Consider the following 13,038-nt stretch of genomic DNA (forward strand, 5'->3'; position numbering starts at 1 on the left):
GAGTGGCTTTTTCTGAATCTATGTCACCCAAAAGTCCAGGCCTTCCTCCAGTACTGATTTCTCTCCACCTTCTTCTCCTGTTGCCAGATCTGAGTCATTATTGTTCAAGTAATATTTACAATACCCATTTCCTAGCCAGACTTTCTTAATAATTGAACATCTGTGGCAGACTCGATTTGACTTCCTTATCATAAGTACGCGTTTTCTGTCTTCACACCTGCGGCAGCTGCTCTGTCACTCCTCTTTCTCCAAAATGAAACCCACTCATCACCACTCACTCGCTCCCACTCGTGTTCCATATGGAAAAAGTAGACCTGTTGTCACCCGCATGTGACTCTGCTTATTTGTGTCTTATCTGTTCTCTTCTTTTAATCAGAGTGGACTGCTTATCAACAATTTTAATTTGAAGTTTATCAACAGAATACTGATGATTTTTTTTTGATTTACCGATCCGATACGCCTATTTTAGACCCATAAAAATAATGCAAAATACAAACCAGGAATTGCCAAATGATATTTTTTTGTATTAAAGTAGGGTCATCTTTAAAAAAAAGTTCTGTTTACAAGTATCACATGATACAAGGTACTTTTACTAGAAAAGTAATCCCACTTAACAGACATTTGAATTACAGTAGTTGACCAGGGGAGGAAATAGTATGTAAAGGCCAAGGGGCAATGAGTGTCAAAGGGCCCCTTAACTTAATAGTTGCTAATAAGTTGGCATATAGTGAATGAGTGTATTTTTTTGCCCCTTTTTTGTCTGCTGCTCCATCGTTTAGTCACCAGCTCGCTATTTTCTACTGCTTTCTTCTCCACCTGAATCACACGTCGATATCTTTGTGTACACTTAACCTTTTCTCTGCCTCCTCGCCTCCTTTTTTCGCGAGTCACACAAGCGTACTCATTGACACACACACACAACGCTATAGTGATGACACGTGTGGCAAGTGGAGTAAGAACAGAGGATCGGGGGAAGCGAGTGGGGGTGGAGGAGTTATCATTATGAATATGCTCAGTCATGCCAGAATTGCTTGAAAATTTCATGAGACTTGGGCTCGGTGTGGATTTAAGCAGTGAACTACACCAGGGTGTTTTGGTTTTTTCGTCATGATGCTATCAAACAAGGCGAGTTAGTAACCACCAATGGCGTGGAAGTTTGAAATAATTGTGCCAGAATTAGCAAAACAGTTCCAGAATATTCATATGACATTTTCGTAATATATTATTTAACAGTCTTTTAATTTCAAAGTAGTGATTGTGTACTTTCCTTAGTATGCTACTTTTTTAGGAGTTTTTCTTAATACTTTGGTCAATTTTCTTGATTTGTTCTATCCTATTTTAAAGACCAAACATTTAATACCTACTGGTATTCCAGTGGTCTGTTTTTTTTGTTATTTTGCATGAACATTTTTTTTCTGCGCGTGGGTCGGGCGTGAACGCTATCTTTTCTAAACATTTAGCGTTTAGCTGTCGGTGGGCATATTCATGCCCATCTGTTGTTTAGCGTCAATGCGAGGAAGTGTCAAATTGTGTTGAAGGTGCCTACAAAGTCATCTCAACGGCATAATTTACACTTTTGTTGTTGACATGAAACAGATGGACCTCACACACTGTAGTACGTGCCACCTTCCTGCCGAAAATCCTTAGTCTTTTAAATCAGGCAGATTTTTGCATCATTTAGGCTCGGTTGCGGGGGAGAAATCACCCCATCTTGGGACTGAAAGAATAAGTGGCCAAAGTTTGTGACCCTTCTGTCATTTGGGTTATGAGAAAGCTTGAAAAAAACATCAATTCTGGTTGTGATGTCACAACCAGAGTTGATGGAAAAAGTGATGCATTGTTTTGGGTGCAATAACTATGAAAAGGCAACAAAATTGTCCAAATTTGTTGTCTAATGTAAAATTTTGCAGTCATTTTCATTTTTGTGACATAGTTATATTACATAACGCTATAAATATTTGAAAACAATAGAATTTACCCCTAACTCAACAGTCCAGAATCAAAACATTGTTTCATAACTGAGCGAAATAACCAATACAATATCTCATTTAACTTTTATTTGAAAATATTTTTGGATTCATGGAGGTCTTGATCCCGTCTTGGTTTCATATTTTTTGGCCTGGTTTGAATTTACTGCACGTTGGGTGTCTTAAAATACTTGAGAATACATTATTTAATGCATTTGTGCATTTGGGCCTGTAGCTTTTGTCATGTTCCATCCATCAAAGTCACTCCTTTTGGGCTTAATCTTTTTTTTTCCTGGCTACATTCCACCTAAAATATGCGGGTATATGAGTCAAGTCAACTTTATCCAACGTAAATGTAGGTCATTTCAATTCCAAAAGCAGGCGGGGCTTTTTATAAGTGAATCCAGCACATATTTTCCAATGTATTGGAGCATTTTGCGATAGCAGAGGCTCCCTTGGAACAGTCCTGATTCTGTCTGGGTGATTTACACCACCTCTGTCTTTTGGTGCCTTTTAACACGTAATGCATAGGTGGGGCGAATTGTGGGGGGGTTTCGTCTATGCATGATGAATTACCTGCTGTTTACGTGCTAATGCGTGTCAAGGTGTTGTTTTCACAACCTCACAACAGCCTACAGGGTTTTTTTTTTTGCTTTGGCCAAATAGAGAGTAGCTGATGACAGGGATGGCTTGTAATAACAGCGTGGAATAAATGAGAGGCGTTTAGATAAACTACAGGGGTCAATGACAGGCAGTGGAGAGAACCATTCATTATTTGATACGTTGCTAGTAAGCGGCTGTGCAAATAAACGTCCAAAAAGCAGACATATTTTGACTATTAGAGTAATTTTATTGGCAGATCTTATGCAGGAAGCTCCACCTGCAGACGTGTCATCAATGGGGCAAAAAAAATGATGAATATTCAACTAAAAGAGATTTTCGTTGTTTCCATCTCTGTCTTAATGTCCTCATCTCTGTGTGACTTTTGGCTCTAAAGAATGTTTAAAAAGTGAAATGCTTTCTGTCAAATCCATGTCATCAAATTTTGTCATTTGCTTCAATGATGCTTAATTGGGTTTAACCTTCTGTCAGTTACTTTGTGTTCATTTCTCCTCCACTTTTATACTATGTTTAACCCCTTCAAGTCCAGTCATTTTGCTAGGTGATGATTTCTAAAAGAAAATACTATTTATACTCCATTGCAACTTATATATTTGTTTCCCTTTCATTGTGCATTCTTTGGTTAATGCAATAGTTGTGGCTTTTAATCCAAAAATACACTACTTAATATACAATATATCTTTCTGTATTGCATTCATGTTAATAATTAAAACACTTCCTATTCATAGACAGGCAGTCTAGATTTTTACAAATACATCACAGTAATAATAACCAGCACTGCAGTTAGATACTTATTTGAAATCATATACAACACAGTATATAATAAACATAAATTTCACCCCACATTACTATATTCATCTGAATTTTTACTACAGAAAACAAATGGCATCCTATGATGGTTACTCTGTAGCGTTCTTAATCAGCTAATGCAGTTGACTGGTGACGACCAAATCCCGTCGATGCTCGTATCGAGCGCCACTCCCGCCCGTCCATTTACTCCCTCTCCCACCCAAAGGGATGACATGGTTTCTCTGGGAAGGGAGTGCAGCTTTCAAAGCACTGGAGGAGGGAGGAAGGAGTGGGTTGCTTGGGAAGTAGTGGGAGGCTTTTTGGGGAAGATTGCACTGCTCACGCTAATACCAAGACTCAAAGAAGAAAGGATCTTATCATCGAGAAAGGTTTACGTAATCTGCTCGCGTTAGGCTGGGTTTGTCCAAATTTATGGTGGAAACCTTTGGGTAGCACCTGACACAATAACATCCACCATAACCATGATCCCAGCATATGGCGATTATACAGTTAACCACTTGGCTGATTGACTATGGCCAATTCACCACATTACGACTTGAATACACCAAATATTTATACGTTTATAGTGGTGGAACAATAATACATACATGAAATGGCCAAGTCACAATTGGAGATAATGTCACTAGCTACTGGAGGGTAGTGTCTAACTTCAGGAGTTGAATTATAATACAGATCAGATCTTTAAAAGCCCCAAAAATATTAAATAGACACCATAAAACACTGTCCCAGGGTAATTCACTTATTGTGTCAGATCCTGGAACCCATTAACCGTCATAAAAATGGTATTACTGTACATGTGTCAGGAAATCAGTATAAACAAGCTCATCATTCTATTGTTAAAATTCAATAGGTTTATCAGTAGTAGTTGTCCAATTCATCTAATATGGGAGGGTAACAGTAAATGAACATTTAATGTAATGCAGGTTATTCATCCACACTGCAAAATTCCTTGTTTGTCACACCAATGCTATTTCTAGCATTACACTAACCTTTGAAAGGTTAACATGTGCCACCAATGTGGAAGAAATTGCTATAAAATAAAAACATCCATCCTTTAGAAAATACAATTGACGTCATTTTTAAAATAACAAGACTGCAAACAGTGTTAAGATGCACAATTTTTCTATTTAAATAGATATTATGTTTCTCTTACCCTTTTTTGTAGTATGCAGCAATCTAAACATTTCTGTAAATATGCAATATTGAATACTATTTTTTTATAGTGTTTTACAGCTTGACCAAAGTACTTTTTAGAGAGCTCATAGCATGAAACATTGCCAAGCGATTGTTTCTAAAATTAGAACTTCTTAGATCCGACAGTCTGGCCAACCTATGACCTTTAAACACCGGCTCTCTCATTGTCCGTCACATAAAATTACCCATGCAGAAAAATTTATGTGTTGTGCCCCGTCGTTGGATCTTCATTGACTTGACGTAGAGGCCGCTTCGATGGCCCTTTCATATCATTGAGATTTAAACTATCAAGTACATAATGAAAAAAATGGACTCACTGACTGTGTTAAACTCTGCAAAAAAAGAAAGTGACAGCCTTCCAGCATTTTAGCAGGTCAATATTAAGAGAGTAACTTCTTTCAGCTCATGTCTTAAATATTTTAGTTCTGCTGTGTCACTTTAGTGCCAAAAGCAATTACTAACGTGTCAGTCTTCGTTAGGGTTTGATAGTGGCCGTTTAAATGAGGGTGTGATGATAACCATAGAATAGGAAATATATCTGATAGATATGTTAAGAAAGGAGTATTTTTAACTACATTTTTTTAATGGGAACATAGATGCACTTAGTTTAGGGATACAGTGAAGTAAACTTTAAAATGCACAAATGAAAAATAAGGCATATGCTATGCTTATTTGTTTTGGATTCAAATTAATAAATAAGTGTTCAGTTTTCAGTTTTAAATGTTCTTGTAGGATTTCTGAGTTTTTATGGTTTTTTGCCATTTGCAACTAATGATTTAATAGCTAATAATGTGAAGATAAAAATAGATAAATAAAAATAGCCGACCCTCTAACAATGAGGCAATCGGGCTCGATTTCTGATAAAATTCTAATTAGGAAAATCCATTGACTGACGTCTGTGTTATGACATCATAAGCAAGGCCAGAAAAGTCTGGAAATCTCAAGAAAAATCCGTTATATGAGTATAATTTGATGTTTAATAATCCAAGGTGTTGTTCTGACGTGAAACAGTGAGCGGTGTATTACGCGCTAAAGACTAACGTCTGCTCCCAATCAAACATCTGCGTTCCCACAGACGTAATAATAGTATCATCCTGCGCCACTCACTCACTCACAGCAATTGGAAAGTGTGTCCTCAGGCACTGATCCATGCGGAAGAGCTTCTATTACGTAATGTGAAAATGAATTGGCACGGCACACTTTTTCATTGATATATATACCACAAATTTAACAATAACAAGTATTTCACTATGATAGGCATCCAATCATATAGCTCTTAAAAAGACAATTAAAACTCTTTACCAACATTCAGTTACCCTGCCCTAATATATTATACACACCGTATTTTCAGGACTATAAGTTACACTTTTTTTCATAATTTGGGTTCTCTAATACTCAAGTGCAACTTATATATGGAACCCTATTATGATTTTGTTTGTTTTTTAGTTATTTTAAATATGTTAACATGTTCCTATTGCCCTGTTGTTCTTCATTTTAGTATTGTGACTAACATATGTTTATTCTTGGTTTTTCATCAAGTATGGGGGAACATTTTATTCCAGTGCGACCTCTCTTTAACAAATTAAAGTAGAAGGATTTGTAGTTGGTCTTTGTTTAATTTATCTGGTGGGAAAAGTTTGGACACCCCTAGGATAAATGAATAAAATTGTGAACTAAATCAACACAAGTTCACTTAGAATCAATGTACTTAAATGTTCTTATTATTCATGATTAGACAACCTGACACAAAAAAATAGACTTTCTGGCGATAACTTCTTTTTTAGCTTCGATTTTTAATTTATTTATGAGTTTACGTCCATGTTTTCAGTGCCTATCTTCAAACCTATTTCATGTATATTTAGAAGAAAAGCAAGCAAATGAATAGAACATCTCTTTTATTTCATATTCTAGTGTCCAGGACAGGACTGAACTGTAAAATCTAGACTAGAGGCAGCGCTTATTTCTCCTCCTTTGGATATATTTCATCCATGTTTAATTCATGATGTCGCTCCACGCTGTGTCGGCCCCGAGCAAATTGGACTTGATGGCTTTCCATTTAGAGGTTGCTCCCTTTTGCTTGCTGAAGTCCACCACGAGGCTTTTAGTCTTTTATGAGAAGCGAGAGAGCCAAAGTGTGTGTTTTTCTTGTCTGGTGTCAGATCCTGCGGTAAACTTCTGCTGAGCCCTGCACTGTCCTCTAGCGGCTCAACATAGTTAAAGCATCTGCAGCCTCTCCATCTGTTTATCAATTTATTTTGTTCATACTGCGAGTATTTATTCTACTTAAGTCATCCTTGAGCTGAGGGATTTATCCTTTTATTAGCACTAAACTAATCTCACAACAGAAAAATGACACAAAAACTCAAATTGATCTGCAGCATAGTGAAATATATCCATTCAGAGGCGGGCCTAGCTATTCTTGTGCCATGGGCGGACCATTTTTTGGCCCCCCAAAGAAACCCCACCCCAATATAAAACCGTGGTGTTGGAGCAATTTCCTACTGAACATGCACTAATGTTATTATTTTTTTTATCTGATAAAAATGATTTGATTTATAAGGGGAAAAAAGAAAGATGGCCGCCACAGCAATGAAACTAAACGGATAAACAAGTTAACCTTTGCTTACGTAACTCCTGTGGGTGACCCTAACTTTCCGACCAACGGCAAAAACAGGATTAAAACTTTGTTTCAAGCTTTTTTAAAATTTATTTGACAAAAAAAGACAAGTTTTTGGTTCAGTGAAGTCCAATCTTTCGATTTTTAAGAAAATACCACTTAGATAAAGACGTGTTTTAGCGATGTCCACAAAATGTAAACAAAAGTTCATATTTTTTATTTCTTTGCAAGAATTAACTATTGAAAAAACAAACCATTTGAAAAACATTTAGATAAAATTAGATCATTCGCGTTAACAATCTCGCCTAAACACGTGTTTATATTAATGACCATTTTGCCACCCTCTATTGGGCAAGATGCAAAGTTGACGCGTACGCAGTATGCGGTTGTCACCTCCAACTAATTGATATTCTCCCACGCCGCCCCGGGCTTCCCGAAGGAACGGCAAACTGCTGAGGAAGCCGGTCTCCCTCTTCCTCTGCTGCTGCATCCTTAAAAATAGGACGTCGACACTATGGATATGTGATCAAAATGCAGATGACAGGGTTTGGCTTTGCTTGCCAGTCTGTGTGCCTCCACCCCGAAAAAGAAGGCCATCAAGGGAAGGTCAGGGGAAGATAATAAAGGTTGATCACTTTTACAAAATTCTTATGTAAAAGTCATTTGGCCAAGTTGTCCCATTAGGTATTTATAATCGCTACCTCCACACGTTATTGTATCAGGCCTGATCATGTACTTTTAAGAGAATCAGAATCGAATGGGGAAAAATAGGATCAAGTTTGAATTATTATTATTATTTTTCTGGGCTATAAGTTGTAATTTTTCATAGTTTGACTTGGCCTGCACAAATGCGACTTATTTATTTATGTATTTTCCTCTGACCAGACTGTTAGGTTGTTTTTCTTTTAAACTATAGTTGTCTAAAAAAGCCAGTTTTTCTTCCATTTTACTATTGTTAATTTAACATGTGGTTTCTGATAAAATGAAAAAAAAAATGGCTTCCCAAATATGTGACTTCCACTCCAGTGTGGTATATAATATTATTGTAATTGTGATATATATTATTATTACAATATTTTTTTCCTTTTCATTAGGTATTCTTTTTGTCTAAAATATTTATTTTTGAGTATTAATTCATTGGCTCCTGAAGTAAAATGGATCAAAGTCCCTTATTCATTTTGGACTGATTATCCTCATATTTCGGGGGGTGCTGGAGCCTATCCCAACCAACTGTGAGTCATTGTCTTATCATCCCATTTCAATCAGTACTGCATGTTCCCTGAGTAACTAGTCATCTTTCCAAAACTAGCCACTCTACCAGTCCCCTCACGTGAGGAGCTAATCACAGCAATTGAAGTATTAAAGAAGTCATTCAAGCGGCAAGTGGGCTATTTTTGAGTGGCACTTACTGCGTTTCATTAGTGTCTCCGTCAGAGGCTTTTGTGCCCCCTAGCTAGCTTTTAATTTTGTCCTCTTGGGCTGATGGGGGGTGTTGGATAAGGTTCCGTCATCCTGGCGAAATGGAGATTCATATTAACCTGGCGTGACACTGACTCCTAGGGCGTATTTGAGTGCCTGGCAGCCATTAGGGGATGTACATTGCAATGATTTTATGACACATGCTTACCAGATGATGAGCTAAAGGTTTGTGTCCATTTGGCCCTATTGGAAGGTTTCCAAAGCGTAAAATGCATTTTTTTTATTGCTGTTGTTGTTGTTGTAGAAAGTGGACGTGACTTTTATTTGGAGAGATTTTAAGGGGTGTACAAGTTGTTTTCGTGTTAGTAAATTTGGACTGCAAGTCAACTTTTCAGTGATGTGACTTATCGTTTGAGGACATTAGTGATAAACGCAGGAGCTGTGCGTGGGACCTAAATGAAAGAAATATACGGGCATTAAAAATGGACATTTTATTTGACAGGGTTTCAGAGCGGGGGATTCCTGTGAGTGGTCCAAGTTGGCAGGGAGTTGGCAGGCAGGCAGGCAGGCAGGCACGGCAAGGCGATAAAGCGATCTAAGGAACAAAGGCAAATATGAGAAAGATTCATAGTGCTTTTTTTCTTTGTAATCCTTTTAATTGCTAAATAGGTGATCGGAGTCAAGTAAAAAGGAAAAATATTTAGGTTTCAAAATGCATTCATTGGCTGCCAAAACTCGATCCAATTGGAAAATTCCTTTTTTTTGTGTTGGATACACATTTTAACTGTCTAACAAACATTAAGAAGTTAAATATTAGAGTTCTAACCTCAAAGTTTGAAAAGTCCACAACTGTTTTTTCTTTTCTTTTTCTGATATTCCAAGAAAGCCAAAGAACAAACAAAAAGCTAATTTACCAAATCTGTTCTTGCATAATTGAGGTATTTGTTCTCTGCATTATATGCAATAATGATGAAAGGCGGCCTGCAGGCGGAGCAGCGAGGATCAGCATCAATCGCCTTGTTTATCCAAATCGTGTCGCCTGACATTTGGTTGCAGCGTCGCTGCAGGGCATTCAAGTCAAGCTAATGTCATTTCCTCAAAGCAGATTCAATTACAATGTTTGGTCCTGATGAGACAAGCCTTCGTCCCATTCTATTGCATCCTTGATTTTTCCCCCCTCACCGCTGTACGTGTCTTAAAAAAAATAAACACTATTGACATTTCAAAACATGGCTGCCCAAATTCTGCTGCAACATTTTGAGATATAATTGAATATCCCCTGCACAAGAATCTTTAGTTCAATCTACATGATTTTGTATTTCTCAGTTTTAACAAAAGAGGGAGGTAGTCACTTAAATGTATCTGTTATGTATATATGTATGTATATAAATGTGTATATATGTATGTATATATGTATGTATGTATGTATATGTATGTATGTATATATATGTGTATATATGTATGTATATATATGTATGCATATGTATGTATATATGTATATATATGTATATGTATATATATGTATACATATGTATGTGTGTACATGTGTGCATGTGTATATTTAGATGTTTGTAAGTCAAAATAGATTAGATGTCTATCAATCTCCATCATTTAATTTTATTTTGCATGATTCCGATCCCTTAATTTAAGAAAAGTACTTGGAATGATTTCAAAGTTTGGCCACCCACTTCACTTATGCATCCATCTTCTTTGCATTTCCACAAAAAAATGACTCACTTGGCTTAAAATTGCTTCTAAACAACAGCCAAATTATCGAAATATACCTACCATGTATATTTGGTGACAAAAAGTGATAAATGCATATCGTTTGGCTCCAGTTTGTGTCCAACAAATGCAACGTGCTCAGGGGGTTCAACTGTCAAGTTAACCGTAACCATGTTATCTCCGAGTGGACGCGGTATAAATGGGGCGGCATTTGGGAGCAGGAGGGGAGGCTTTTGGCTAAAGTGAGCTTTGGAATGGGAGCGTCATGGAGACTCGCGCATTTACGTGCAGGAGGAAAAAAAATGTAGGTACGTGTGCCTGTTTTTCTTCCTGAGTAGAACATTCCTATAAATTATCTTCACGCCATTACGGTAATGAAATGCGGCGGCGGTAGTTGCGAAAAATCTACTTTTCCGTTGGGCTGGATCATTATAGAAAATAGAGTATGTTGCTATTGGAGTGATACTTTAATGGGTTATGATTATTTCATAGCTTGAATCTTGTCATGTGATCAATATGTTGGAATTGAAGGCTGCCACGCCTGCTTGGAACATGCAACTAGGATTGTTAAGTGATAGAATTTTGATAAAATGGAATGGAAATACTGGATTCAATGGATTGGACGTCTATTGCCTTTAACAGCATCTAACCATTTAAAATTAGGTGGATTTTACTGCAATTTGAGAAACAAAATGCGTTGTCCCGTACCCCCAACTTGTTTGCACCTCGGGCGGTCGCCCACAATAGCACATGGCAAAAACTGGCCCTGCATATAGCCATAGAAGACAATATATACCATAAACCATGTCTTGTGAGAGATTGTTTGCTGGTGAAGGTGAGCACATTCCTTCCCACATTTCCCGCCTCATTTACTTGCTGTGTGTACTTGCCATGTTCCCCCTTTGGGAGGTGAAATATCGAGTCCATGTCATGAAAGGTTGGTTAGTCTTCCGCTTGACTTGTCTTCCGTTTTTTTTCCCACTGTAGTAAAACATGGATAGCACTCTGTCCCGAATATGATTAGATGAGCATATCAGCGTCTCAGTCACGGTCTGACAGTGTCCGCTGCTGGTCGCAGCCTTTTACTGCATCCACCAGACCAGATGCATTCACTGCACGTTTCGCGAGCAACACGTATATTGTAGTATATTTGAATTTTAATTCCCTTATCAGTCATGTTCTTTTTTTCTCCTTTTCTCGGGCGCCATCTAGCTCGAGAAACAAATACGATCTTTCGGTTAATGAGGATGGATGTCTGGCCAGATGTTCATCTCTCAGCTCTCGGCATCCAATAATAGTACAGCTGGATTCAACAGGTGTATGGTGGGGGGGTTGGAGGACCCCCGGGACTAGCCATTCTCTCTCACCCTCCCTCTTTGTAGCCCAGAGCTTTTAATTACAGCCACAAACAGCAGATGGCTCTCTCGAGTTTTAATTCGGTTGCTTGTGATTTGCTGCTGTGTGTGTGTCTCTCTCTCTTTCTCTCTTTTCTGTTTCAGTCTCCCTCTCTATCTCTCTCCACCTCTGTCTTTCTCTGTATATTTTTCTTAACATATACACACTTGATGATTCCAGTATATTACTATCACCTTTAAACCGCGGCTACATGGATGAGTGTCATGTTTGAGCGAAAGGCGCTGTCCATGGTGCTGAAAATGCCGTTACTGATGGATAGCTCATAGACAAAGCATTTAAACATCACAATTATACTAAATTAGATATTTTCAAACTAGGGCTCGTGAGTTAAATATATTTTTAAAGGAATCTTAAATACAGCCATTTGTTTCAAGACCTTAAATATAAATATTACAATACCTCTGGCTAGTTTTGCTCAACTCATTCCCTGCCATTGACAGGTCTAGTCCTCAAATCCAATTTTAATCTTATTGTTTTCTGATCCTCTTTAGAATTTACACTGCTTTATAATTTCGCCACCGTATTTGGTCGTGTCGCCTCAGGACAAAGTTGCGTCCAATTCTTTGTGCGCGCGTCACTTAAACAGCGGCTTGAGCGTGCGTGCTCTACTGACAGAAGGAAGGACGAGAAAGGAGGGAGGGAGACAAGGGAGGGAGGCAAGGAGGGAGGACCAGCCCGGCTGGTGAAAAGGATGGAAAAAGAGGAGTGCATTTGCCTCCCAGCACGCTGCCAGCCACAACTGGACTGGATTTATTCTAGCATTACTCTAACAATTTCTACATATTGGGAGAATCTTCCTGAAGACGGCACCCCCTCTTTACGCAGGCATGCGGATTTACGCACAATTTCCTGGATGAGACACACAGTCCAGTTTTTATCATGTAGTACTGGGACTAAAAGGGGCTTCTTATTGGTTTTGAATCAAGAAAATATCAAGATTTTACACGGTAGTGGAAGGGAGAAGAAAGTCCCGCCATGCCGGGACCGTGAGTGGTTTCGTGCGCAAACCGCGGGACCCGGAGCGTCTGTCGGGAGAGGGCTTGAAATCGGGCAGCCGCAGCCATGGCCGCCGCCATCGCCAGTGGACTGATCCGGCAAAAGAGGCAAGCGAGAGAGCAACATTTGGACCGGCCGTCCACCAACCGCCGTCGCAAGAGTCCCAATAAGAACAAGGGGCTGTGCAACAGTAATCTGGTGGACATCTTCTCCAAAGTGCGCATCTTTGGCCTCAGGAAACGCAGGCTACGGAGACAAGGTGAAAGTTTTGCC

The 13,038-nt window shown here is 38.5% G+C and overlaps 1 protein-coding gene across 2 annotated transcripts in view; it reads left to right on the forward strand.

Annotated features, from left to right (window-relative positions):
* fgf14 (fibroblast growth factor 14) overlaps positions 1-13,038 on the forward strand; it is a 38,703-nt gene that overhangs the window by 12,052 nt on the left and 13,613 nt on the right. Inside the window, exon 1 of one of the 2 annotated variants that reach the window (XM_077727556.1) lies at positions 12,431-13,024. The exons of the other annotated variant lie outside the window; for it this stretch is intronic. Coding sequence (XP_077583682.1) covers positions 12,832-13,024 — 193 coding nt within the window. The 5' untranslated portion in view covers positions 12,431-12,831. Of the gene's footprint in view, positions 1-12,430; positions 13,025-13,038 lie in introns of those variants that run through there. 2 annotated transcript variants of the gene reach the window in all.

The sequence above is a fragment of the Stigmatopora nigra genome, chromosome 11, assembly GCF_051989575.1.
Source record: "Stigmatopora nigra isolate UIUO_SnigA chromosome 11, RoL_Snig_1.1, whole genome shotgun sequence".
NCBI classification, from domain to species: domain Eukaryota; kingdom Metazoa; phylum Chordata; class Actinopteri; order Syngnathiformes; family Syngnathidae; genus Stigmatopora; species Stigmatopora nigra.